The sequence below is a fragment of the Bubalus bubalis genome, chromosome 10 (assembly GCF_019923935.1).
Source record: "Bubalus bubalis isolate 160015118507 breed Murrah chromosome 10, NDDB_SH_1, whole genome shotgun sequence".
Taxonomy (NCBI): domain Eukaryota; kingdom Metazoa; phylum Chordata; class Mammalia; order Artiodactyla; family Bovidae; genus Bubalus; species Bubalus bubalis.
In genome coordinates, this window is record NC_059166.1 from 24,443,715 (window position 1) to 24,470,333 (window position 26,619).

Sequence of the window (26,619 nt, forward strand, 5' to 3'; positions counted from 1 at the left end):
TCTGTTCTCATTCTTGTCACTTACAATGTCCAAGAACCTGAATGTGCCCAAGTCTTTTAACGGCAGGGAGCCCACGCATGGCAGTCTCTACCTTACTTAATTTTAAGTAGTCAGTTCGACTGAAGAATTGCTCTTGCTAATGTCACCAAAAGCCTATTCCACACGCTAGTAAATCCAACCAACACTTTCAGGCATCATCTTACCAAACTTGTCAGCAGCATATTAAATATGAGACCATCCAAACTTTGTGAAACATTCTATTTCTGGCTTTTATGACACTATATTCTGTTTTCCCTAACATCTCCCTGGCTGCTAATCCTTTATCTGATCTCCAAATAACCCTAAGTACCCTGTCCAAGCAGAGACTGTAATTTGGTGGGCTAAATCAATGCTGACTCATACAATTTTAAATATGAATTATATTTTCCACATAATTCAATACTAGAAAAGGCACAGAAAATCCAAATTCTTAACTTCTTGTTTAAAAAATGGAAGATCTAATAACATTAGGGCCATATTTATTTGGTACTAATTATCCTAGTAGAGTACCAAACAAGAAGTTAAGAATTTGGATTTTCTGTGCCTTTTCTAGTATTGAATTATGTGGAAAATATAATTCATATTTAAAACTGCATGAGTCAGTAGAGGCAAACCCTTTCAGATGATGCACCTATGTTCAGATTTGTCTGTTCTCTCTATACTACCACCCCACTCCCCCACCTCCTCTGTAGTTCACATACCCTTACAGTTGTCATTTATTATCTCACCGTGGGCTGTCTTCATCCATTGTACTTCCTGCCGGATTCCTGCAGGCCTCAGGACTCATGTCTTACAGCTTATTTTCTTACCTCTCCATACTCATTCTCATGGTTTTAAATACTACCTTCATCTTTATTCCTAAATTTATGTATCTAGCTAGAATTTGCTTCTGACAAATATCCAGTGACTACACCTGGATGTCTCATGTACAACTCAAAGTAACTTGTCCCCAACTGTTCTCTTGACTCGCTCCCCGCCCCGCCGCCCCCCAACTCCTTCCTCCACAGAATTTCGTTCTCCCAGGTCAGAAGTCTTTGGGAATTAAGTTTTGCACCTTTCGCTTACCCTGTGTCTCTCTACTGACTCCCTCATCTAATTTATCAGGACCCCAGTTGATTATGCTTCTGATAACTATCTAGAACTGGTCTTATCTCCCCATTTTCTCTGTAACAGCCCCTTAATCTGTCTCCTTTCTTGTATTCTTGCCTTATCCCCAGTACACCTCTATCATTCAGTCTTCAGAGTAGAATGATCTTTCAAGATATAAATCGATTCATGTCAGTTTTTTTAACGGCTTCCAGTGTACTTAAAATACAAAACAAACTTTAACTCTAGCTACAGATCCTACTTTACTTGGTTCCTGACTGTTCAATTTCCTCTAATGTTCTTATCTGTTCACTTGCCACCAACAAGCTACCCTGGCAGCTTTTTTTTCTGTTCCTAAACACATGGGTCCCACTGTATTCCCTCTGCCTTTTCCCCTTTTCTCACCTAGCTAACTCTTAAGCTCATTCTTCATATATCAGAATGAACATCATTTCCTCTGAAATCTTCTCCTGATTTCCCCAAAATTTTCTCATATTTTAGAAAATATTATTTACCACAATTTAGTTACATTTTATATGTATGTTTATGAAGCCCCCTAGACCACAACAGGCATACTCTAAAATATAAGCTCTACAAAGGTAGGGTCTATGTCTGTCTGTTGTTAATGATACATTAAGCACTTAGTTTGGTGACTGGAATACAGTAGCTGCCCAACAAATATACGCATCTCAGATATATGATAGCTTAAATGATTAGGATGGCAGTTATTCTGTTTAATATACAGATTTATTATTTGTGGTGGCAAAGGAGAAGGCATTGGCACCCCACTTGCCTGGAAAATCCCATGGATGGAGGAGCCTGGTAGGCTGCAGTCCATGGGGTCGCTGAGGGTCTGACATGACTGAGCGATTTCACTTTCTCTTTTCACTTTCATGCATTGGAGAAGGAAATGGCAACCCACTCCACTGTTCTTGCCTGGAGAATCCCAGGGACAGGGGAGCCTGGTGGGCTGCCGTCTATGGGGTCGCACAGAGTCGGACATGACTGAAGAGACTTAGCAGCAGTAGCAGCAGTGACTACTAGGTTTAGGATGTTCAGTTAAATTTATCATATACTTAGGTAGAATGTTATGAAACATTCAGCATTTGACTATTTTTGACATATATAAATAGCATTATCATCTGGTTCAACTTTTTTCCCCCTCCACTCCCATTCTTTCAAAATAAGCAATGTGTGCTAAATAAAACACGGAGTTTCCTCATTAGTTTCACTGTTTCAAAATCCTGAACAATAGGGACTGAAGCTCTGCAAAGAGTGAATTCCTCCCATACTTAAAAGTCTCTAGGTTTGCATGTTTTCTTGAATTAAGTATCTGTAAAATAACATTATTTTAAAACTATTACTATTAACCTATACTTCAGCAAATAAGTCAATATATTATTTCTGTTTTTAGGGAACTAATCATCTTGTTATGGATATAGAATTAAAATATAAATGAGAATTACTATAAAAAATAGAGTAGTGAGGAAGTATCACAGATTTTCTTGGAGTAAGTAAAGCAAAGAGCTCCCTGAATGAAGGAAAAAAAAGGAATAAAGGATAAATGGTAAAGCAAAAAGTACTTCAGTTTGGTCCTGCAGGATGGATATGATGTGAAAAAACAGTAGAAAGCAATAAGACTATTCTATGGAGAAGTATGAGCAAAGTCAGAAAGGCAGAAACATACAAGGTGGACAGGGAACGAGGGAAAATAAATAAATTTTTCCATGGGTATAAGATATATATTAAAGACTACTGGAATAAGTAAGCTAAATTCAAGATAGGATTAAAATCTTGGACAAAAATGTTTAGTCTATAGGTTATAAGTAGGGAAATCCACTAGACCATTCAGGTATGACCTAAATCAAATCCCTTACAATTATACAGTGAAAGTGACAAAGAGATTCAAGCAATTAGATCTGATAGACAGAGTGCCTGAAGAACTACGGATGGAGGTTCATGACACTGTAAACGAGGGAGTGACCAAGACCATCCCCAAGAAAAAGAAATGCAAAAAGGCAAAACGGTTGTCTGAGGATGTCTTATAAATAGCTGAGGAAAGAAGAGAAGCTAAAAGAAAAGGAGAAAAGAAAAGATATATCCATTCGAATGCAGAGTTCCAAAGAATAGCAAGGAGAAATAAGAAAGGTTTCCTCAGTGATCAATGCAAAGAAATAGAGGAAAACAACAGAATGGGAAAGACTAGAGATCTCTTCAAGAAAATTAGAGATACCAAGGAAACATTTCAGGCAAAGATGGGCACAACAAATGACAGAAATGGTATGGACCTAACAGAAGCAGAAGGTATTAAGAAGATGTGGCAAGAATACACAGAACTGTACAAAAAAGATCTTCACAACCCAGATAATCATGATGGTGTGATCACTCACCTACAGCTAGCCATCCTGGAATGTGAAGTGAACTGTGCCTGAGGAAGCATCACTACGAACAAAGCTAGTGGAGGTGATGGAATTCCAGCTGAGCTATTTCAAATCCTAAAAGATGATGCTGTGAAAGTGCTGCACTCAATATGCCAGCAAATTTGGAAAACTCAGCAGTGGCCACAGGACTGGAAAAGATCAGCTTTCATTCCAATCCCAAAGAAAGACAATGCCAAAGAATGTTCACACCACCACACAATTGCACTCATTTCACGCACTAGCAAAGTAATGCTCAAAATTTTCCAAGCTAGGCTTCAACAGTATGTGAACTGTGAACTTCCAGATGTTCAAGCTGGATTTAGAAAAGGCAGAGGAACCAGAGATCAAACTGCTAACATCCGTTGGATGACAGAAAAAGCAAGAGAATACCAGAAAAACATCTACTTCTGCTTTATTGACTATGCCAAAGCCTTTGTGTGGATCACAACAAACTGTGGAAAATTCAAGAGAAGGGAATATCAGACCACCTTACCTGCCTCCTGAGAAATCTGTATGCAGGTCAAGAAGCAACAGTTAGAACCAGACATGGAACAACAGACCGGTTCCAAATTGGGAAAGGAATACATCAAGGCTGTATATTGTCACCCTGCTTATTTAACTTATATGCAGAATACATCATGCAAAATGCTGGGCTGGATGAAGCACAAGCTGGAATCAAGACTGCAGGGAGAAGTACCAATGACCTCAGATATGTAGACAATGCCACCCTTATGGCAGAAATCAAAGAAGAACTAAAGAGCCTCTTGATGAAAGTGAAAGTGGAGAGTGAAAAAGCTGGCTTAAAACTCAACATTCAAAAAACTAAGATCATGGCATCTGGTCCCATCACTTCATGGCAATTAGATGGGGAAACAATGGAATCAGTGACAGACTTTATTTTTGGGGGCTCCAAAATCACTGCAGATGGTGATTGCAGCCATGAAATTAAAAGATGCTTGCTCCTGGAAAGAAAAGCTATGACCAACCTAGACAACATATTAAAAAGCAGAGACATTACTTTGCCAACAAAGGTTCATCTAGTCAAGGCTATGGTTTTTCCAGTAGTCATGTATGGATGTGAGAGTTGGACTATAAAGAAAGCTGAGTGTCGAAGAACTGATGCTTTTGAAATGCGGTGTTGGAGAAAACTCTTGAGAGTCCCTAGGATTGGAAGAAGATCCAAGCAGTCAATCCTCAAGGAAATCAGTTCTAATTATTCACTGGAAGGACTGATGTTGAAACTGAAACTCCAGTACTTTGGCCATCTGATGTGAAGAGTTGACTCATATGAAAAGACCCTGATGCTGGGAAAGACTGAAGGCAGGAGGAGAAGGGGATGACAGAGGATGAGATGGTTGGATGGTATCACCGACTCAATGGACCTGAGTTTGAAAAAGCTCCGGGAGTTGGTGATGGACAGGGGAGCCTGGAGTGCTACAGTCCATGGGGTTGCAAAGTGTCTGACATGACTGAGCTACTGAACTAACTGTAGGTTATAAAGCACTTTCACATGTTGTCCCTTTAACTGGTCCTTACCATAACCATGAAATTTAAGCAGGTTACGTTTTATTCACACTAAGGCTCTGAGACATTAAAGCCTGAATCATTGTAAAATACAGATTAACCCAGCATTCGAAGCCTTCCACTTTATGGACATGGCTTAAGTCTCATTTCCTACCCTTACCCTCACTCCAATTGGGATTCTGTCTCATTTTCAGTCTTTTCTCATGCTATTCTTCCTCTCATGAAAGAGGTTTCCTCTTATGTCAAAAGTCTCCTCTTCTCTGAGGCTCATATTCCCATATGAAACACCTGATTCCCAGGAAGTCCACAGGTTATCTGGCATTTACTCAAGTCACTTACCATGCTAAGTGCTAGCGATAATGGGATGAACTGTTAGCCACGTGCTTTGGAGTCCAATGTGAAAATCAGGCAATAACTCCCATCATTAAATGTATGCCTGAATTATCTAAAGTCCATAATATTTTCTTCATGTTTTTCTCTTAGGAATCTATAATTCCCTCATCATAGAAATGAGGAAGTGGCATTACAAAAGTAAAATGACTTACCCAAGGCCACACTAGCAGTCAACTCAGCTATCCCATTTCAAGGTGCTCTGGTTAGCTACAATTAGCAAAATGCAATTTGCAATTTAGACAGGAATATATAAAATACAGAAAAATGGGCTTTTAAATAGTCAAAGGTTAGATACTTAATGTGTGTTTATACGGGACATATTTTGGTAAATACAGAGAATCACTTTGAAAGTAAATGAATAAATTGCTTAGGAGAGTTAAGTTACTTTCTTTTGGAATCTTTTTAAAATGAGACATATTTTCTTTGGCTTGAAATAATTTAAAATTGTCTAAAGACTTAGTTAAGCAAGTAGTATTGTAATGATTTTAGAAGGTTCCTTCATTCCTAATTTCATAGTATGAACAGTAGAGAGATATTTAAACCATCTTGGGTTCCTTCATCAGTATGTGAGATTTAAAAAATATTAGCCAGAAATGGGTTCGTTTTAATAAATACAGTAAAAAAAAATTCTTCCAAAGCAGATAAATCAATACAATAGTTTAATTTTTAATCCCCACTATTTCCAAGATGCCTCTAGATACTGGTGCTTACAGTTTGAGCAGATTTTGGCAGTTGTAACGCAAAGCTAATTCACTTTTCAATTGTTTTAAAATAAAGGATGCTAAATATAAAACAATATTTGAAAAGGAGAATTTCAAGATGTTAATATTTTTGAAATCTTTTACCTCTTTTTGGCTGATTACAGACATCCTTTCAGAGAAATAGTAATAACCAAAAAAAAAAAAAAAAAAAAAAAAAATTCTTTTTTTTTTTTTTAAACTTTTGTCCCTGGCCTTTAAGTTCCTGTTTTGTGATTAGGCTGATGAGTCGCTGACATCTGCAAATTTTGGCCACTGGAGTCAGCAGTGGTTAAACAAGAATTTTCATTTATTTTTAAATCACTTGTACTTGCTATACTGAAGACTGATTGGTAGCAAACACCAATCATATGTTACAAGGGGGGTTCTCAAATCTGGTGCACACAAAAATCATATTAGGGTATAATAAAAAATAAACTCCTGGTCTAAACTATAGAAAATCTGATATAAATCATTCTCCACTAGGAAACCAAAAAGCCACTTTGAAAGAAAATGCTTTATATTATCTGTCTACAATTGTTTCTCTTGAACCCATCCTATGCAAGTTTTATCTCCAGTATGCACTGGAATTGCTTTGTCAAGGTTGAGGATTACTCCTCTCTTGCTAAATTCAAAGCTTAAATGTCATCTTACTTGTTCCCACCAGCATGGAAAGTGGAGTACTTCGACCTCTTTGCAATTCCTTTACATTGGTTTCCTGGTTCTTAAGGTCTTTCGGTGTTCTTTGCCTTGCTAGGTGTTCCTTTTCAGTCCTTTACATGGATTTGATTCTTTCTCATCTCCAGGTGGGGAGTGCCACAGCATTCAGTTCTTGGACCAATTTTCAAAACTTTGACCTTGACTATCTCTTCCTGTCTAAAGGCTTTAAATACCATGCGACAACTCTCAAATTCATATCCTCTGCTCAGACCTCTCTTTTGAACGTCAGGATGTATAATTCAGCTCAGCACTTCACTTGTATATCTGATAGCTCAAAACACCCAAAGTTCAAAACTGATTTTAGATCTTCCTCTACCAAATTTGTTCCTCCACAAGTCAATAAATGCCTTGTTGTTTTTGTTGTTCAGGCCCAAAACTCTGAAGTTATTTTTAAGCCCCTGATTTCTCATATTCTACCAATGAATCTTTTAAATTCTGTCAGCTCTACATTCAAAATATATCTCGAGTCTAACCACTACTCATAATGTTTTCTATCGTAAATTCTGGTCTGAGCCACCGCTGCCCTCACTTTATTAATAATATACTGATAGGTCTCCCTACTTTCACCCTGTCCCTTATAATGTAATAATACTTTAAACGCAGCAGTCAAATTCAATCAATTATGTTTGAACTCCCTGCCCACCCCCTCACCTCCCTCCATTCCTCTCACTCTCGATTCAGCTACATTGTCTTTCTTGTTATGTCTTGAACTAAAATTTAATGGGTAACTCTGCTGTTCACAAATCTCGGCACTTTTTGTCTCTTCCTGGAACATCTGTATGATTCATTTCATTATCTTCTTCAGGGCTTCGTTTCCATGTTGTCTTCTTAGTGAGACCTTTCCGAAATACCTTATTTAAATTGAACTTCCTATCCCCACCATGAGAGACCTCCCATGATGTTTATCATCTGACACACTAAACGTTTATTTGCTTAATGTCTATCCTTACCAGAGAAATGTGATTCCTATGATGTCAGGGATTTAATCCACTGCTGTATTATTAGTGCCTAGAATGGTGTCTAGAATATAGTAGAGATTAGCAAATTTTGGTGAGTGAATGAATGGAGAGCAGATTCTGGAATCCATGTTTTTTTAAAATCAAGTACCACAAATGATTCTGAAGCTGGTTGTCCTAGAATGGCATTTTGCTAATGAATACATGTGAACGTTAAACTTGAATGCACAGGTTGACTTGTGCTTCCAAGGAAAAGTCAGGGGATAGGGTTAAGGGTATCCTTGAAACTCCCTAAGTTATATGCAAAAAAAGCAATACACATATGGATGGAAGATTGGTCACAGTTTTCATAACATTTCAAAGTAGTTAGCGACATGAAAGAAAGTAAAAATCTCTAACTTGGTGACAACATCACAGATAATACATTTGTACCCTTAGGCTCACAATTCTCCCAAGTATCAGACAGTTCAGTCGCTCAGTCATGTCTGACTCTTTGCGACCCCACGGACCGCAGCATGCCAGGCCCCCCTGTCCATAACCAGCTCCCAGAGTTTACCCAAACTTATATCCATTGAGTTGGTGATGCCAGCCAACCATCTCATCCTCTGTCATCCCCTTCTCCTCCCGCCTTCAATCTTTCCCAGCATCAGGGTTTTTTCAAATGAGTCAGCTCTTTGCGTGAGGTGGCCAAAGTATTGGAGTTTCAGCTTCAACATCAGTCCTTCCAATGAATACTCAGGACTGATCTCCTTTAGGATGGACTGGTTGGATCTCTGCAGTTGAAGCGACTCTCAAGAGTCTTCTTCAACACCATAGTTCAAAAGCCTCAATTCTTCAGCATTCAGCTTACTTTATAGCCCAACTCTCACATTCATACACGACTACTGGAAAAACCATAGCCTTGACTAGACAGACCTTTGTTGCCAAAGTAATGTCTCTGCTCTTTAATATGCTGTCTAGGTTGGTCATAACTTTCCTTCCAAGGAGTAAGCGTCTCTTAATTTCATGGCTACAGTCACCATCTGCAATGATTTTGGAGCCCAAAAAAATAAAGTCAGCCACTGTTTTCCAGTTTCCTCCTCTATTTGCCATGAAGTAATGGGACTGGATGCCATGATCTCCCAAGTATATTATACACAAAAAATTAGGGCTATATATAACCCCCATTAACACTGGACATAGCACAATGAGAATCACTTTAAAAGTACATATTCAACAAATTTACTATCACACTGATTCAAATACTGAGGTTTATAATCACAAATTACACATATTTCATGTAGATTTATTCAAAATTTTATGCCTTTTTATTTTTCAAAGCAAATAGAATTTTACAAAAAAACAACAAAAACGAGAGTAAAACTGTAGCAAAAAATCTTAACTAAAATGCACATTTAAATTTACTCTATTTTTTACAATATTTGGAATGTACACTCCAATTAGCCAAAAGATATCCAAAGTCGGCTTTCCTTTCTCCTGCCTGCAATGCAGGAGAATCTGGTTTGATTCCTGGGTCAAGAATATCCCCTGGAGAAGGGATATACCACCCACTCCAGTATTCTTGGGCTTCCCTGGTGGCTCAGCTGATAAAGAATCTGCCCGCAATGAGGGAGACCTGGGTTTGATCCCTGGGTTGGGAAGATAGCCTGGAGGAGGGCATGGCAACCCACTCCAGTATTCTTGCCTGGAGAATCCCCAGGGACAGAGGAATCTGCCCACAATGAGGGAGACCTGGGTTCGATCCCTTGGTTGGGAAGATCCCTTGGGGAAGGGAAAGGCTACCCACACCAGTATTCTTTCTGCCCTGGAGACTTCCAAGGATTGTATAGTCCATGGGGTCGCAAATAATCTGACATGACTTTCACTTTCACGTTTTACTTTCATCCAAAGAAGGTATGAGCACTGACCATATAAAACCTAGTCCACCAGGGCAAGAAAAGAAGCTAATATTATCTTTTTTTGGGGAAAAAAAAACCTCTCTCTCTATATATATACAAATATATATGTTTTCGGAAGTAATTTATTTTATATAATTTCATTGAGCTGGGAGAAAAGTTTTTAAGACTAGTACAGAATCTTTCACTCAGATCACCCAATTGTTCACATTTTATCAATCTACTTACATATGCCTGACTTCTTAGTATGCAAAATGTAAACTGCATTTTTATCAGTACTAATTTAAGTCACTCTGCCCTCTTAACCTTTCATTAAGCATTTTCCAAGATGAAAGACAATCTCATAGACAATGGTTATTAAAATCAGGAAATTTAACACTTACACAAGAGTACTATTTGATACACAGTCCCAATAAATTTTATAAATGGCCCAATGATGTCCTTGGTAGTTCCTCCCTTGGGTCTATTTTTAATAACTTAAAAAGCAAACATTAATTAGTTGTCAGGTCTTTTCAGCCTTTAATCCAGACAGCCTTTGTTATTAGTGTTTCTGGACACTGACATTTCAGTTTGGATTTGTTTGATGTTTCCTTATGATTAGGCTCAGGTTGTGAGATGTTTGTCTTTCTTACTTCAACTCATTAGGAGGCACATAGTATTAGTTGGTCCCGTTATTGGTTGTATTAGGTTTGACGACTTGGTTAAGGTGGTAATCGACAGCTTTCTCCATACTAGCTTAATATTTTTCCTTTTAAACTTAATAAATAATTTGAGGGGGAGATATTTAGATACTATCATAAACATCTTGTTCTTCACCAAATTTTCTACCTACTAGTTTTAAACCCCATGAATGATTTCTAACTTTATTGTTATTTCTCTACTTCTCTTCTTATAAGTCATAACTCTACTGTAAGAAGCTTTTTCTATCCTTCCATTATTTATTTATTTCATTGTATGCTTCAGTAGGGAGCCGCGAATTCTTACTTTTCAATGGGTTACCTATTAATACCATATTTTGATAGTCAAATTGTCCCTGATACAGACAGTAGGACACTTTCAAGTTGGCTTCTGGATCCTTCCGATATGTGCTTGTGATTATGTGAACCACTTCTTTATTTTCTGGCAGAATAAGAAGGCCCAGCTTCATCTAGGACTTTCCCTGACCCAGCCCAAGATTCAGTCCTGTGAGCCCTGAAGGGTATTTAGAACCCAAACTCAGGCACTGCAGGTGCTCACTGTTATTGATGCATCATTGCTTCTAGGTCCTTTCAGTACAGAGATATGGGTATTATGTTTTATGCGCATGTGTACACAAATCTATGTATATACACTGCATGTACATAAACACATAGTTATTGTCTATACACATATTTTTATATATATAACTATTTAAATACATATTCTAGTTTGCCTTATTTGTATAATATATTTAAAAGCATGAGTTAATATGGACATCATCAATTCGAATCCAACACTATAACACAATCTAGTCTTCTCCCATCCCCTAATGTACCTTCCTTTCCCAGAAGTAAGAAACCCGGCTTCCTCAATATATTTACTCAATTGCACAATTCTTGAATACAGAGTATGCAGTTTTAGAATTGCCAACCAAATACCATCAAGAAAAACCAAACCTACTAATAATAGTTCAATATTCAGCATTTTTTTGGTGTGGTAAAATTGATATACCTTGCTATGTACAAATCTTAAGTGTATATAGTTTCCTGAGTTTTGACAAAAAGATTCGTAAGTGTATAATGTATTCTTATCAAAATACAACACACACCAAAATACTAATTTTCTTCACTAGAATAAAATTAAATATTGTAATACTTTATATGAAGCGAATCATACAGTTTGTATTCTTCCGTTTTTTTTTTGCTCAGCATAACGTCTACAAAATTGAAGCATGTTTTAGGGTACATCAGTAGCACCTTTTTATACCTTAATAACAGCACAATTTATTTATCAGTTCCTCTGTTGGTGGACATTTGGGTTGTTTCCAGCTTTAGGCTATTATGAATAAAGTTCCTATGAGCATTCTTGAACAAGTCTTTTCTGGATATGTTTTCATTTCTCTTGGATAAACACTGAGGAATGGCTGGATAAAAGGTAGGTGGATGTTTAACTTTATAAAAATCAGCCAAATCTTTTCCCAAAGTGGTTATTACATCTAACATTTTCACCAAGCAATGTATGAAAGCTCTTGTTTGCACATTCTAGTCAATATTTGAGATGTGGCCAGTCTTTATTCATTTTAGTTAATCTGTTTTTAAACTATTTATCCACCAATGACTGAAAGGAGCATGTTAAAATCTCCAACTATAATTAGGATTTTTTATATATTTTGTTTATTTCTATCACTTTTTTTTCCATAAAGTTTTAAAGTCTTACTAGATACATAGACATTTATAACTGGTATCTTCTTAATGAACTGTAACAACTGATGAACAAAATGTCCCATTTTACCTCTAGTAAAACACCCTAAAATTTACCTTATCTAATATAATATGACCACTTCCAATCTTTCTAACTTAGTATATTTACATTGATTATTTTTTCATCATTTCATTTTCAAAATAAGGATGTCTCTTATAAATAGTATAAAGTTAAGGCTTGCTGTTTTATAAATCTCTACTTTTAATTTGGAGTGTTATTTCATTTACATTTATAGTATGTACTCATACAGCTGTATGTAGGCTTAAAATTTGCCATTTGTTTTATATTAGTCCTATCTATTCCTGTTTCTATTCCCTTTCTCTGCTCTCTTTTGGGTCTACCAAATATATATGTGTATAGTTACAATAATTCTTACTTAAACAGGCATATATTTATTTAAAGAAATGAAGAAAAAATATATAGTTTTATGTATCAATATTATACACTATATCATTATACTTTATTCCTTCCTATATATTCAAGTTGTCATCTAGAATCATTTTCTTTCATCCTGAAAAGCTTCCTTTCTGCTGTTCTTTAGTTCTTTATTGCAGAACTTCTAGTCATGAATTAATTGATTTAAAAATGCCTTTTATTTTACCTTCATTATTTGAAGGTATTCAGTTCAGTTCAGTCGCTCAGTCGTGTCCGACTCTGCCACCCTTGAACCACAGCACGCCAGGCCTCCCTGTCCATCACCAACTCCAGGAGTTTACTCAAACTCATGTCCATTGAGTCGGTAATGCCATCCAGCCATCTCATCCTCTGTCATCCCCTTCTCCTCCTGCAACCAACCCCTCCCAGCATCAGGATCTTTTCCAATGAATCAACTCTTTGCATGAGGTGGCCAAAGTATTGGAGTTTCAGCTTCAGCATCAGTCCTTCCATTGAACTCCCAGGACTGATCCCCTTTAGGATGGACTGGTTGGATCTCCTTGCAGTTGAAGGGACTCTCAAGAGTATTCTCCAGTATCACAGTTCAAAAGCATCAATTCTTCGGTGCTCAGCTTTCTTCACAGTCCAACTCTCACATCCATAAATGACCACTGGAAAAACCATAGCCTTGACTAGATGGACCTTTGTTGGCAAAGTAATGTCTCTGCTTTTCAATATGCTATCTAGGTTGGTCATAACTTTCCTTCCAAGGAGTAAGCGTCTTTCAATTTCATGGCTGCAATCACCATCTGTGGTGATTTTGGAGCCCCCCAAAAAAAGTCTGACACTGTTTCCACTGTTTCCCCATCTATTTCCCATGAAGTGATGGGACCAGATGCCATGATCTTAGTTTTCTGAATGTTGAGCTTTAAGCCAACTTTTTCACTCTCCTCTTTCACTTTCATCAAGAGGCTTTTAGTTCCTTTTCACTTTCTACCATAAGGGTGGTATCATCTACATATCTGAGGTTATTGATATTTCTCCTGGCAATATTGATTCCAGCTTGTGCTTCATCCAGCCCAGCGTTTCTCATGATGTACTCTGCATAGGAGTTAAATAAGCAGGGTGACAATATACAGCCTTGACGTACTCCTTTTCCTATTTGGAGTATTACCTTCATTATTTGCTTTGCTCTACAAAGATTTCTGAGTTGTCAGGGTTTTTTGCTCTTTTTTTTTTTTTTTTTTTTTTTCAGTACTTTCAGTTCAGTTCAGTCACTCAGTCATGTCTGACTCTTTGCAACCCCTCTCTGCAGCACGCCAGGCTTCCCTGTCCATCACCAACCCCCGGAGCTTACTCAAACTCATGTCCATTGAGTTGGTGATGCCATCCAACCATCTCATCCTCTGTTGTCCCCTTCTCTTCCTGCCTTCAATCTTTCCCAGCATCAAGGTCTTTTCCAATGAGTTAGTTGTTTGCATCAGGTGGCCAAAGTATATTTAGTACTTTAAATATGCCAATTTCATTATCTTCTTGGCAGAATGTTTAAAAGAAAAAGAGAAATCAACCATTTTTTAAAGCACTACCTTTCGTGTAATGCGTTATTTCCCAAGACTGCTCCTTCAACATTTCTTTCTTCCATCACTGATCTTTACAGGTTGGACCATGATGCTCTTGGGTATGGTTTCTTTGTGTTTATTTTAGTAGAGATTCACTGAGCTTCTTGGATCCATAAGTATTTTTTCACCCAGTTTAGAAAGTCTATGGCCATTATTTCTTCAACACTTTCTTTCTAGTCTGTTTTGGAACTCCAACCATATATGCTGGACATCCAAATATAAAGTAATAATACATAATGCTTATTTCTGAATAAATATACCTTAATATGTAAGATTGAGTAGATAAGGATATCCTTTCTAAACACAGGACACTAGAAGATCATCCACCAACTAAGAAAAGCAAAAACTAATGTTTGTTGAGCATTTACTATATGCTAGGTACTTTGTTAAAGGCTTTACATGAATTTTCTCCTTTAAAATCCAGGACACCTTCATGAAGCAGGCTTTATACTTTTCCTCCTTTTACAGATGTGGGAACAAGTTTACATAACTCTAATAAATTATCCAAAGTCACACAGTTACAAAGTGGCATATGGAATTTTGAGGTCAATGCCTGCAGTACTCTTAACCACATTATACTAACACTGCATGCAAAACTACTCCATTCACTTACAGTTAACTGAAGAGCAGATACAAGCCACTGTTCTTGGCAATTATTATCCAGAGGTGAATAAAAGAGAAATTTCTAATCTAGCAAGAGAGACAATACTACCCTCATAGATCTATTTATTATTATAATTACTAAGAATGAGACTTTCAGTATATAGTGAGAGCATGAAAACTTAAGGTATGATATATGGACAAAACACATGACTTGGGGACTTCTCTGGTGGTCCAGTGATTAAGAATCTGCCTGTCAATGCAGGGGACACAGGTTTGATCCTTGGCCTGGGAAGATCCATGTTAGTTCAGTGTCAGTTCAGTTGCTCAGTCATGTTGAACTCTTTGTGACTCCATGGACTGCAGCGCGCCAGGCCTCTCTGTCCATCACCAACTCCAGGAGTTTACTCAAACTCATGTCCACTGAGTTGGTTATGCAATCCAACCATCTCATCCTCTGTTGTCCCCTTCTCCTCTTGCCTTCAACCTTTCCCAGCATCAGGGTTTTTTCAAATGAATCAGTTCTTTGCATTAGGTAGCCAAAGTATTGGAGCTTCAGCTTCAGCATCAGTCCTTCTAATGAACACTCAGGACTGATCTCCTTTAGGATGGACTGGTTGGATCTCCTTGCAGTTGAAGGGACTCTCAAGAGTCTTCTCCAACACCAGAGTTCAAAAGCATCAGTTCTTCAGCGCTCAGCTTTCTTTAGAGTCCAACTCTCAGATCCATACATGACTACCGGAAGAACCATAGCTTTGACTAGACGGACTTCTGTTGGCAAAGGAAGGTCTCTGCTTTTTAATATGCTCTCTAGGTTGGTCATAACTTTTCTTCCAAGGGGTAAGTGTCTTTTAATTTCATGGCTGCAGTCACCATCTGCAGTGATTTTGGAGCTCAAAAAAATGAAGTCTGTCATATGCCACAAAGATCTGTCATATGAAGATCTATATGCCACAGGTCAACTAAGCCCATGCACCACAACTACTGAGCCCAAGTGCCTAGAGCCCATGCTATGCAACAAGACAAGAAGGCTCTGCCATGAGAAGCCCAGCATGGCAATGAAGAGTAACCCTACCTCTCTCCCCAAGTAGAGAAAGCCTGCATGCAGCAATGAAGACCCAACACAGCCAATAAAAACAAAAAAAGATAAACTCATGATTTTGTAAGGAGATGCATTTCTCCTGATCTACCATGGTTTTCCAGGCTAGCAATAATTCCAAACTTTCCACTGCAAATGAATACCTTAAACAGACCATCTCCTTTGAAGCCAGCTATTCATGTACATGATCATCCTAGTTATGTTGCAGCTCTGTTTTTTAAGTAGGGAGAGTTCCAGATTGAAATATAAACAGGATTTTCTAGGAGCTCCAACAGAGGAATGTAGATTAGCGCCAATCAAAATATGGTCCGAGAACCAGAGCTGGCTCGCAAACTGTTTACCAGTTTTGTGACAAGATAGTACAGAAATTGAGAGCATTTAGCACACAAAACAAATCTGGCTTGTATTTTATGCGTCTTCTTAAAGTGTTATTTTTTTGGTAATCATAACTTGTATTTTACAAAACAATCAGTCTGCAACAGAATGGCTATTAAAAAGAAAAAAAAAAAGAGGCTGGACCTTTATCACAGAGAGTTTGTGAATACTGCATTGGGGCATAGCATCTGGGCATAAGGAACTTATATTTTCTGAGTCTGTTTTCTCACTGTAATTCAGGGTTGTGAAAGTGAAAAAAATGTCTAAGTACAGTGCCAGACAAATGGCAGGAGTATATCCCTTTACTGTATTTTGCCCTTACTACACCATATAGCATCACAATCAGTTATTCTGCTTCTCTTTCCAAGTTGGAACACAAACCCCATGAGGGCAGGAAAACATACCATTTGATTCCCTCAAATTAGCAGAAATTCAACAGATAAAGGCAAAATGGTATCTGCTCCTCAAACATGGCTACAAGTGAAATAAACCTAAAATACAATAAAAGGAAGTCTATCAATGCTGGCCATAAGTAGTTAACACAAGATGTTCAAGTAGGAATATAACCTATTTATGGTTTGAACATTGCTTGCTTCAAAACAGAAAAGTAAAAAATTTAACATATACTCTGGTGACTCTATACCTAAAACTGGGTCACTGATTCCAAGACAGCTATAGGAATGGTAAAAGTTTACATGACTATAAATTTAATCAAATTCTGAGATGGAATTATATAAAGCACAGTTAAAAGAGTTAAATGAAAGTTGCTCAGTCATGTCTGACTCTTTGGGACACCATGGACTATACAGTCTGTGGAATTCTCCAGGCCAGAATACTGGAGTGGGTAGCCTTTCCCTTCTCCAGGGGATCTTCCCAACGCAGGGATTGAACCCAGGTCTCTCGCATTGCAGGTGGATTCTTTACCAGCTGAGCCACAGGGAAGCCCAACAATACTGGAGTGGGTTGCCTATCTCATCTCCAGGGGATCTTCCTGACCGTGTAATTGAACCAGGGTCTACCAAACAGATAGGAGAGCTTAGAAACAGAATAGCAACAGATAAAGTATTTTTTTTTTAAAGCTAAAGACTAAAGAAAAAGTAGACTTTAAAAATTTGGGGCAACTATGAATACTGACATGAAATTAAAAGGAAAAAAAGTCAGAAAATAGACCAAGAAAGATTATATCTATTGCATTTTATAAGAATTATGAAAGAAGTTCTGTGCAAGCAAGTCTGAACCTTATCTTCTTGTATAGATAGAAAAATGAAAAATGAAACTATAGCAACTTTTGAAATAGCTATAGCTAAACAGCTACTGAATAGCTACTGTTTTCACTCTTGAGATTTTAACCAATGTACAAATTTATAGTTACTGCCAAATACGATGTAATAGTTGAATGAGACAAAGTTCCTCCTTTGAGGATGTGCAGTATAATTATTCTAGAATACAATATATAAACCTTAAGTTAATGCATTTATAGTTTCACAATCATATAGTTAATCCCAATCATGGAAAATCTGAGAGAATGGAAAAATGCACATAAGGGCTAGAATAATGTAGCTAAGACTTGTAGAGAAGGCAAGACCTAGACAAAGCGGCTAAAAAAAAAACCAGTTTACAATGGTGAAAGTGGAGATGGTGGTAAGCAGATTGGTCTGACAAATGTAAAAAGGGACTGGTAAGAAGTACCAAGAAGGAGCCTGGACTTGCAATACCAGGAAAGGAAAAGTCTCTGTTAGGTTCTTCACTAAAACAATGATGGAGGAGAGCGTGGAAAAAGAGCCTAAAATAGGAAAATTCATTAGGTTATCTGTAGTAACATAGCTTGTGAATGACTGACCTTTAAAAAAAGGCTGAAATGTTAAATAAATTTAATTAGAAGACTTCACATCTTTATGTATAAATGCCATACAGACGGCCCTAGATGTTCACCCTGTTACTTCCTACACTGAAAGCCCCCACAATGCCACATCATGTTTCTCCTTTTTTATTACTAGAGATGAGTTTTTTGCTGTCATCATTCTGGTGGCTCTACTTTTCATTATCATTTATACAACTTCTATGGGTAATTTCTCATCTCTCCTTTTGGAGCTTTTAATCAAAAACTATATTTGCTTCTCTCCTTTCCTTTTTTGTCTCCTTTCTCATCTTTGTTTTTTATTTGCCCTATCCCATCTCTTCTTGCATGCTTGGCACGTATAATCATAGATCTGGATAGCTGCAAAGGACCTCAGAGATCTGTTCAACCATGCTTCCCATTTTATTTATAGAGGAAAAACCAATTCCAGAGAGGTAAAATGACCTCTTGGTTTGGAGTTCAGTAAGGCCTGGCTCTGACAAGTACCTTTTTGTTCTTTTAAAAATTTTCAGAGCTGATAGCAAAAAAAAAATACTATTTTTTAAACTTTAGAAAATATAATTAAAATGATTGAAGACAGCATTAAAAATTTAATGCTAATTAAATCATTATCTTGATTATAAAGATGACAAAATTAAAAGATTATTTTAAAATATACAAATAAAAATATAAGATAATCATGACTTTCCCTTCCCTATTTTTTGTTATTGTAGGCTTTAATGTTTCTCAACTAGCATTCTTTGAGAAGCAAGAGGAACAAATCTTTTTGAAGAGTTTCAGTTTTATCAAAAAACTATGAGATACTATGCAGTTAATAACCACTACATTTCCTTTATAAATGAACAAATAAGATATAGCAAGTCCTGAAAGCTACCCACAGGAGTGTATGTTAAAAAAAAATCTGCCTACCTGAAATCCTTAAACTCATTCTTTTCCCACCTTTCTGTTTCCTGTCTTTATCTCTGCTAGTGTTTTTAAAGTACAGAATGAACTGAAGTGAAAGTTGAAAGGAGGGAATGAGTTACAACTGTTATAAGTAACAGTTATAACTGTTATAAGTTAAAACATCTCATGGGATTAATAGCTATTCTGAAATAAGAAATGTTCCAATAGTTTGCATCTTGATTTGGGCATCAAGTGCTTAAAACATAAATTAGTAAATACAAGCCTTAGATTTCCTCAGACAACAATGAGAACCTACAACTGAGAGTTAACGCCGGTGACCACCTTATTTATCTGTTTTGGTAGCAGCTGCTAAAGTGGAGCACTGTTTACAATTGTAACAATTTAAATCATTGTTTTGAAAAAGCTATTACCTCAGTGATAATGATGGAGATGCCATTTCTAGAAAAGGAAAATGATGGAACAAAACAACACTAAAAGTAAGAGAAAACAGAATTTGAAAACTAGGGTGATCAAACTGGTTGGCTGGGGGATTATGTTACTGACGCATGGACAATCTTGCCAGTATTTTACTTTCCTTGTCAATCTTCAATCATGGCCAAAAACCCACTCACTAGTCATGTTAAGGATAAGATCGTGTAATAATGGATATGAGAAATGTCAGTACTGTATGCCAAAGAAATTATAATTTTTGATATATACAACTTTCACTGGATATACAAATTTTGCATGCTGTAACAAACATATGTAAGGCAGTGAAAAGTACCTACTTATATGTACACATTAATTGTGTGTACATTCCTTTTCTAATTAAAATGCAGGATTTACATGAAGACACAAAGAATAAATCTCAGCCCAATAAAATAACTTCAGGGACTTCCTTTCCATGCTGCCCTACAAGCCTAATTTTCTCCATACTATTTCAGACCCCTCCTGATTTCTTGATCCTTTAACCACCAAAACAGATGTTGATTTCCTACTTTAGTGCATATGCAAGACAAAGGAAGTATGTAGTAGGTTAAGTGATGAGATAGGGAAAGAAAATAGCATAAAAACTTTGGGGAAATGTCCCTTTCATGCTGATACTACATTCATTCTTTAGTATCCTCAGTATCTAAACAAATCTTCCCCAACTCCTCTTGAAGTCCTATCAGGTAGTCCTGGCTTTAGCTGCTGCTGCTGCTAAGTTGCTTCAGTCATGTCTGACTCTGTGCAACCCCATAGACGGTAGCCCACCAGGCTCCCCCATTCCTGGGATTTTCCAGGTAAGAACACTGGAGTGGGTCGCCATTTCCTTCTCCAATGCATGAAAGTGGAAAGTGAAAGTGAAGTCGCTCAGTTGTGTCCGACTCTTTGCGACCCCCTGGACTGCAGCCTACCAGGCTCCTCTGCCCATGGGATTTTCCAGCCAGGAGTACTGCAGTGGGTTGCCACTACCTTCTCCGGCTTTAGCTACTACGTTCAAATAACTAAGGAGGCTGTTCCTTGTTAAGGGTTCTTCAGTTCAGTCGCTCAGTCGTGTCCGACTCTTTGCAACCCCATGGACTGCAGTACACCACGCTTCCCTGTCCATCACCAACTCCTAGAGCTTGTTCAAATTCATGTCTATTGAGTTGGTGATGTGATCCAACCATCTCATCCTCTTTTGTCCCCTTCTCCTCTTGCCTTCAATCGTTCCCAGCATCAGGGTCTTTTCAAGTAAGTCAGTTCTTCGCATCAGGTGGCCAAAGTATTGGAGTTTCAGCTTCAGTATCAGCCCTTCCAAAGAATATTCAGGACTGATTTCCTTTAGAATGGACAGGTTGGATCTCCTTGCTGTCCAAGGGACTCTCAAGAGTCTTCTCCAAAATCACAGTTCAAAAGCATCAGTTCTTCGGTGCTCAGCTTTCTTTAGAGTTCAACTCTCACACCCATACATGACTACTGGAAGAACCATAGCTTTGACTAGACAGACCTTTGTTGGCAAAGTAATGTCTCTGCTTTTGAATATGCTGTCTAGGTTGGTCATAACTTTTCTTCCAAGGAGTAAGTGTCTTTTAATTTCATGGCTGCAGTCACCATTTGTAGTGATTTTGGAGCCCCCTCCCAAAAAAATCTGTTACTGTTTCCATTGTTTCCCCATCTATTTGCCATGAAGTGATGGGACTGGATGCCATGATCTTAGTTTTTTGAATGTTGAGTTTTAAGCCAACTTTTCCACTCTCCTCTTTCACTTTCATCAAGAGGCTCTTTAGTTTTTCTTCACTTTCTGCCATTAGGGTCGTGTCATCTGTGTATCTGAGGTTATTGATATTTCTCCCAGCAATCTTGATTCCAGCTTTTGCTTCATCCAGCCCAGCTTTCTCATGATGTACTCTGTATATAAGTTAAATAAGCAGAGTAACAATATACAGCCTTGACATACTCTTTTCCTGATTTGGAACCAGTTCGTTGTTTCATGTTTGGTTCTAACTGTTGCTTCTTGACCTTCATACAGATTTCTCAAGAGGCAGGTAAGGTGGTCTGGTATTCCCTTCTCTTGAAAAATTTTCCACAGTTTGTTGTGATCCACGCAGTCAAAGGCTTTGGCATAGTCAATAAAGCAGAAGTAGATGTTTTTCTGGAACTCCCTTGCTTTTTCGATGATCCAATGGACGATGGCAATTTGATCTCTCATCCTCTGCCTTTTCTAAATCCAGCCTGAACATCTGGAAGTTCACGGCTCATATATTTTCGAAACCTGGCATGGAGAATTTTGAGCATTACCTTGCTAGCATATGAAATGAGTGCAACTGTGCAGCAGTTTGAGCATTCTCTGGCACTGCCTTTCTTTGGGATTGGAATGAAAACTGACCTTTTCCAGTCCTGTGGCCGCTGCTGAGTTTTCCAAATTTGCTGGCATATTGAGTGCAGCACTTTCACAGCATCTCTTTGGATTTGAAAGAGCTCAACTGTAGTTCCACCACCTTCACTAGCTTTGTTTGTAGTGAGCTTTCTAAGGCCCACTTGACCTCACATTCCAGGATGTCTGGCTCTAGTACCTTTACATTTGTAAACTTAGATTCTTTTTTCTTTTGAAATACAGATGAATTACATGCTAAATAGAGACATTTATATGTCTGTTAATTAAAGCAAAAACAAAGCAAAATATCCATTACTCAGTTAAGATTTGTGAACATTTTGTTCTTTTTCCTGTATCTGTCACTTTTATTGTCTGGGTTCCCTACTGTTGGCAGTTATAACTTCATGGAACTGTGTGTGTGCTTCTGAGATATGCGGGTAAAAGCAGCTCCTCCAAGTAAGAAGTAGGAGACGCCTCTCAGAAGGAAGAGACACTCAGAAGGATATGGCAAACCAATCTGCTACTTTGCCTCATTATGACGTTCTCTTCTGACATCTGACATTTCCATCCTCTTCTCTCATTGTATTTCTTTATTCACTTCTTCCTCTAGCCTTTTACATGCAGGTGTTTATCAGGATGTTTATCTAACCATATTCTCTTTCAAAACTATCTTCTTAACCTGAGAGTTTGTCTACTCTCCTGACTCGAATTTTCACCTCTCTTTTGCATATTTCTTGTCTTTTGATTCCAAGAGTCTTGTGGCAATTTATTTTTGGTTGGTATACCTGCACTTCAAATTTTAAATCTAAGTTTAAACATATTATTATTCCTCAGGTCAAAGACAACCCACTTTGTATGAAGTTCCACAGTAATCATTAACTAGTTCTTTTGCTCAAAGTATAGCTCTTTATTTAAAAAAGTCCCCTTACTGAAGATGCCAGTCTTTTTATCATCTGTCTAATCTGGCTTATGACTTACTTTTCTAATCAGGTCTCTTTTTCTCCTTCACCCACCTGGTACTCTCCAAAAAAATCCCATGGACAGAGGAGCCTGGTGGCCTACAGTCCATGGGGTCACAAAGAGTCCGACATGACTGGGCAACTAAACAACAACAACAATGCATACTAGTAAAACAGGAAAAAAAATCTAGATAAACAGTAACAGGAGATGGGAGCAGAAATGGAGCCAAGCAGTGGATTTATAGAACCTATAAAATATAAGTAAATGAGAAGCATCTCTGATTTTCACACTCCAAGTTTCAGTTTTCTATTATATCCAGTACTTCTCTATTTCAAGAAAATCTGACAGAAGTGGCCCTCAATGAGCATTGCCCCATATCCTAGAGGGTGTTTGGAAATATCTGCTGGTGGTTTCCAGTCATCTGACTGATGGAGGAATGCTCCGTGGGCAAGGGTCAGGGATGCTTTGAAATAAAAGGGACAGTCACACTCAGTACAAGGTGTCCCTCATTTAGCAGTTTTGAACTGTATTGCACATTTCTGCCAACTCAAAAACTTAGCTTATGATCATCAACCCTAGAGCTTCACTTCATTTTACATATAAACAAAGAATGTTTTGCACAGTTTTGATATACTGTTTTATGAAAATGTAAACTATCTCATAGATTGGTTTGTTTGGAACTTTACTCTGAACAGCTAACCATTTTGAAAAAAAATCATTTTTCATAAAAAGCAATCTCTCCAGAGATTTCAAATCACTAATAACACATTCCTCTATCAGTCTCATTTATAACTCCCTTTTCTTCTTTCTCTTTCTAAATTAATCTCTTTCCTCTCAGAAAACAATTTTTCCATGTGAATGGTAAAGCCCACTACAGTGAAAACAACACTGAACTAATGGCAGTAAGTTCATCACTTAGCCTCAATTTGCTCATACATAAAATGAATATGTGCTCAACTTATTTCAAAGTGGTTCTGAGAAACAAACTGATAAAATGGATAGGAAGTACCTCGTAAAATATCAAGTTGTATATGCATTTTACAATAGAAACAAATCTCTAACAATAGTATTTCTGGCAAGAAACAAAATAGGGGGAAAAAAACAGTCCTAAAAAGTTTCTGCCTCCAGTAATGTTTACCAAATAAATACATTTAGCAGCATCAAGGATCAGTAATATTTAAAAACTCAATAAAATAAAACGATGAACCTGGGGTTCAGAGACCAATATAGTAGCCATTCACTCACTAAAGTGTTAAATGCATGCTGGATTTAAAGCACCTACTACAAAAAAAGAACATTTATTGTTAAAAAATAATTTCACCTTTTGTTTTTAACTTTTTAAAATGTAGCTAGCAGACAATTGAAAATTACACGTTTTGCTTTTACTACATTTCTGATGGACAAGTGCTCTAAATAAACAATGCAATAACAAAACTAATAAAAAGCAACCAATACTGATCTCTAGCTAATAAGGCAATAAAGAATATACACTCACTTCATCAGTGAGTTCTCCAAACACTGTTATGACATCTATTAAAAGACTTGCAGTATAGAAGGACTTGATCATGTTTCTGGAAGAGAAAAGAGAGTTCATCTAATTTAAATGAAAAATGTAAGATGCATAATTAGACTTGTAGCTACAAGAAAAAAAATTCCAATGTTTTAAAAAGCACTCTGAAGTTCATGTTTTCAATAAAATCAGATTTCAGGAACACAATGGAGCTCCTTCTGTAATCTGTATTAGCAGGAAGTGACAACACATATTACAGGTGAATATGGTACAATAAGGTTTTCACAATATGCTTTTCATTTTAGAAAATGTAGTGGCAATACTATCTGAATCAATATTATGCTACGTGTATTTCTTTGTATTTAAGTTTTACTATAATGACAAATCATTTGAATCGGTGGGGTTGGAAATTTTTAAAATCAGTATCACAGAACCAGGATGTTTTGGCTAATAGTAACTCAGATTTTATTAACTGCTAAAGAATGGCTAGTGAGAGTGTATTTACCGAGAAAATGAATCTGCTCTGGGTACTTGTCTTTCAGCCATGTTATCTAAAAAGCCAGGATCATTCTTGTAACCCACACTTATTCTAAGATTCAAAAAAAAAAACCCCCAAAACAAACACCTAAATCATTAATCAGGAATCCTTGAACTTATTAAGAAAAAAACTGGATAAATTCCTTGTCATTTTTATTTGATCTTTCTTTACTTACTTGTGAAATCTCCCAGCACGATCTTCATTATCTGCATACAAAAACATTTTCAAAGCATAATTCTCCAAATGTGCAGAACCAACTATTTCTTGAGTAATAGCTTCATTATCACCCAACTGTTTCTTAAGCTAAAATGAAATGAGATATAGAACTTATGATTTTGGACTCTGAGAAGCATATACCAAGTACAAGAAATCCTAATAAATCCAATGTTTACAAAAATTTGAAGAAAGATACTCATGATAACCTGAAAGTATAATTTAGTTCTAAATATCAAAACGTGTGTGAGCATGCTCAGTTGTGTTTGCGTCTTTGCCATCTTATGGACTACAGCCCACCAGGCTCCTCTATCCATGGGATTCTCCAGGCAAGAATACTAGAGTGGGTTGCTATTTCCTCCTCCAGGGGATCTTCCTGACCGAGGGATCAAACCCGCATCTCCTGTGTCTCCTGCATTGGCAGGTGAATTCTTTACCATTGAGCCACCTGGGAAGCCAAAATATCAAAATAATAAAGAGCAAAAAAAAAGATAACATGCCCAACTATCTATGTAAAGCATCAGACAAATATTTCAAATGTACAAGAAAAATGGAGTTAAGAAATTCTTTCCTAGCCATATAATTTAAATTTTTAATTTACTCCTATTTCAATATTTCCTATCAAATATAGAAAAATACAATGAGAAGGATCATTATATCCTAAAAAGTATCTCTCAGAGCACACTGTTAAATTTAGCCAAACATACACCTCAAATCAACACAATTTATACCCATGTAAACTTCCAGTCAGTACATCCCTTCCCTATACACAGAAAAAGTATTTTAAAAACAACAAATTAAATTCCTATATTTTACTGAGACTGTCATATTGGAATAAAATGACCTTCTAGAATATTAGATCTGAATTATCACACTATTGTAAAGAACATTATAAAGAATTAAATTTAAAAAAGCCACAGAATTTTTTATAAAATCATCAAAGTAAATATTCTCATAATTATGGCCCAGAAGAGACTGAATATTGGAATTTAAGGACATCTGGGCATCCTTACCCCCAACAAAAACAGGAAAAAAAAGTCCCACATGTAACACTAGTTTACTGTATCCACATTGTGAAATAATTTAATTGGAGAGGCAATTTATTTCTAGAAAAATTTAGTGGGAGTATGCCATTTAATCTCATCCTCAACATAAAATATCTGGCAGCAATAACATAATATACCTGAAGTGTACCAACTATTGGAGAAGGCAATGGCACCCCACTCCAGTACTCTTGCCTGGAAAATCCCATGGATGGAGGAGCCTGGTAGGCTGCAGTCCATGGGGTCGCGAAGAGTTGGACACGACTGAGCGACTTCATTTTCACTTTTCACTTTCACGCATTGGAGAAGGAAATGGCAACCCACTCCAGTGTTCTTGCCTGGAGAATCCCAGGGACGGGGGAGCCTGGTGGGCTGCTGTCTATGGGGTGGCACAGAGTCGGACACAACTAAAGCGACTTAGCAGCAGCAGCAGCAGTACCAACTATTAACATTATAATACTATCAGATACGTTCTCACCATGGAATAAACTTCCTT

At 37.2% G+C, this 26,619-nt stretch overlaps 1 protein-coding gene across 2 annotated transcripts in view; it reads right to left on the reverse strand.

Annotated features, from left to right (window-relative positions):
* Positions 1-26,619, reverse strand: part of VTA1 (vesicle trafficking 1) — a 70,680-nt gene that overhangs the window by 22,255 nt on the left and 21,806 nt on the right. For both annotated transcript variants that reach the window (XM_006066165.4, XM_006066164.4), the window contains exons 3-4: positions 25,043-25,170; positions 24,315-24,390 (exon numbers count right to left, since the gene is read on the reverse strand). In XM_006066165.4, the coding sequence (XP_006066227.1) occupies positions 24,315-24,390; positions 25,043-25,170 (204 nt within the window). The remainder of the gene's footprint in view (positions 1-24,314; positions 24,391-25,042; positions 25,171-26,619) is intronic.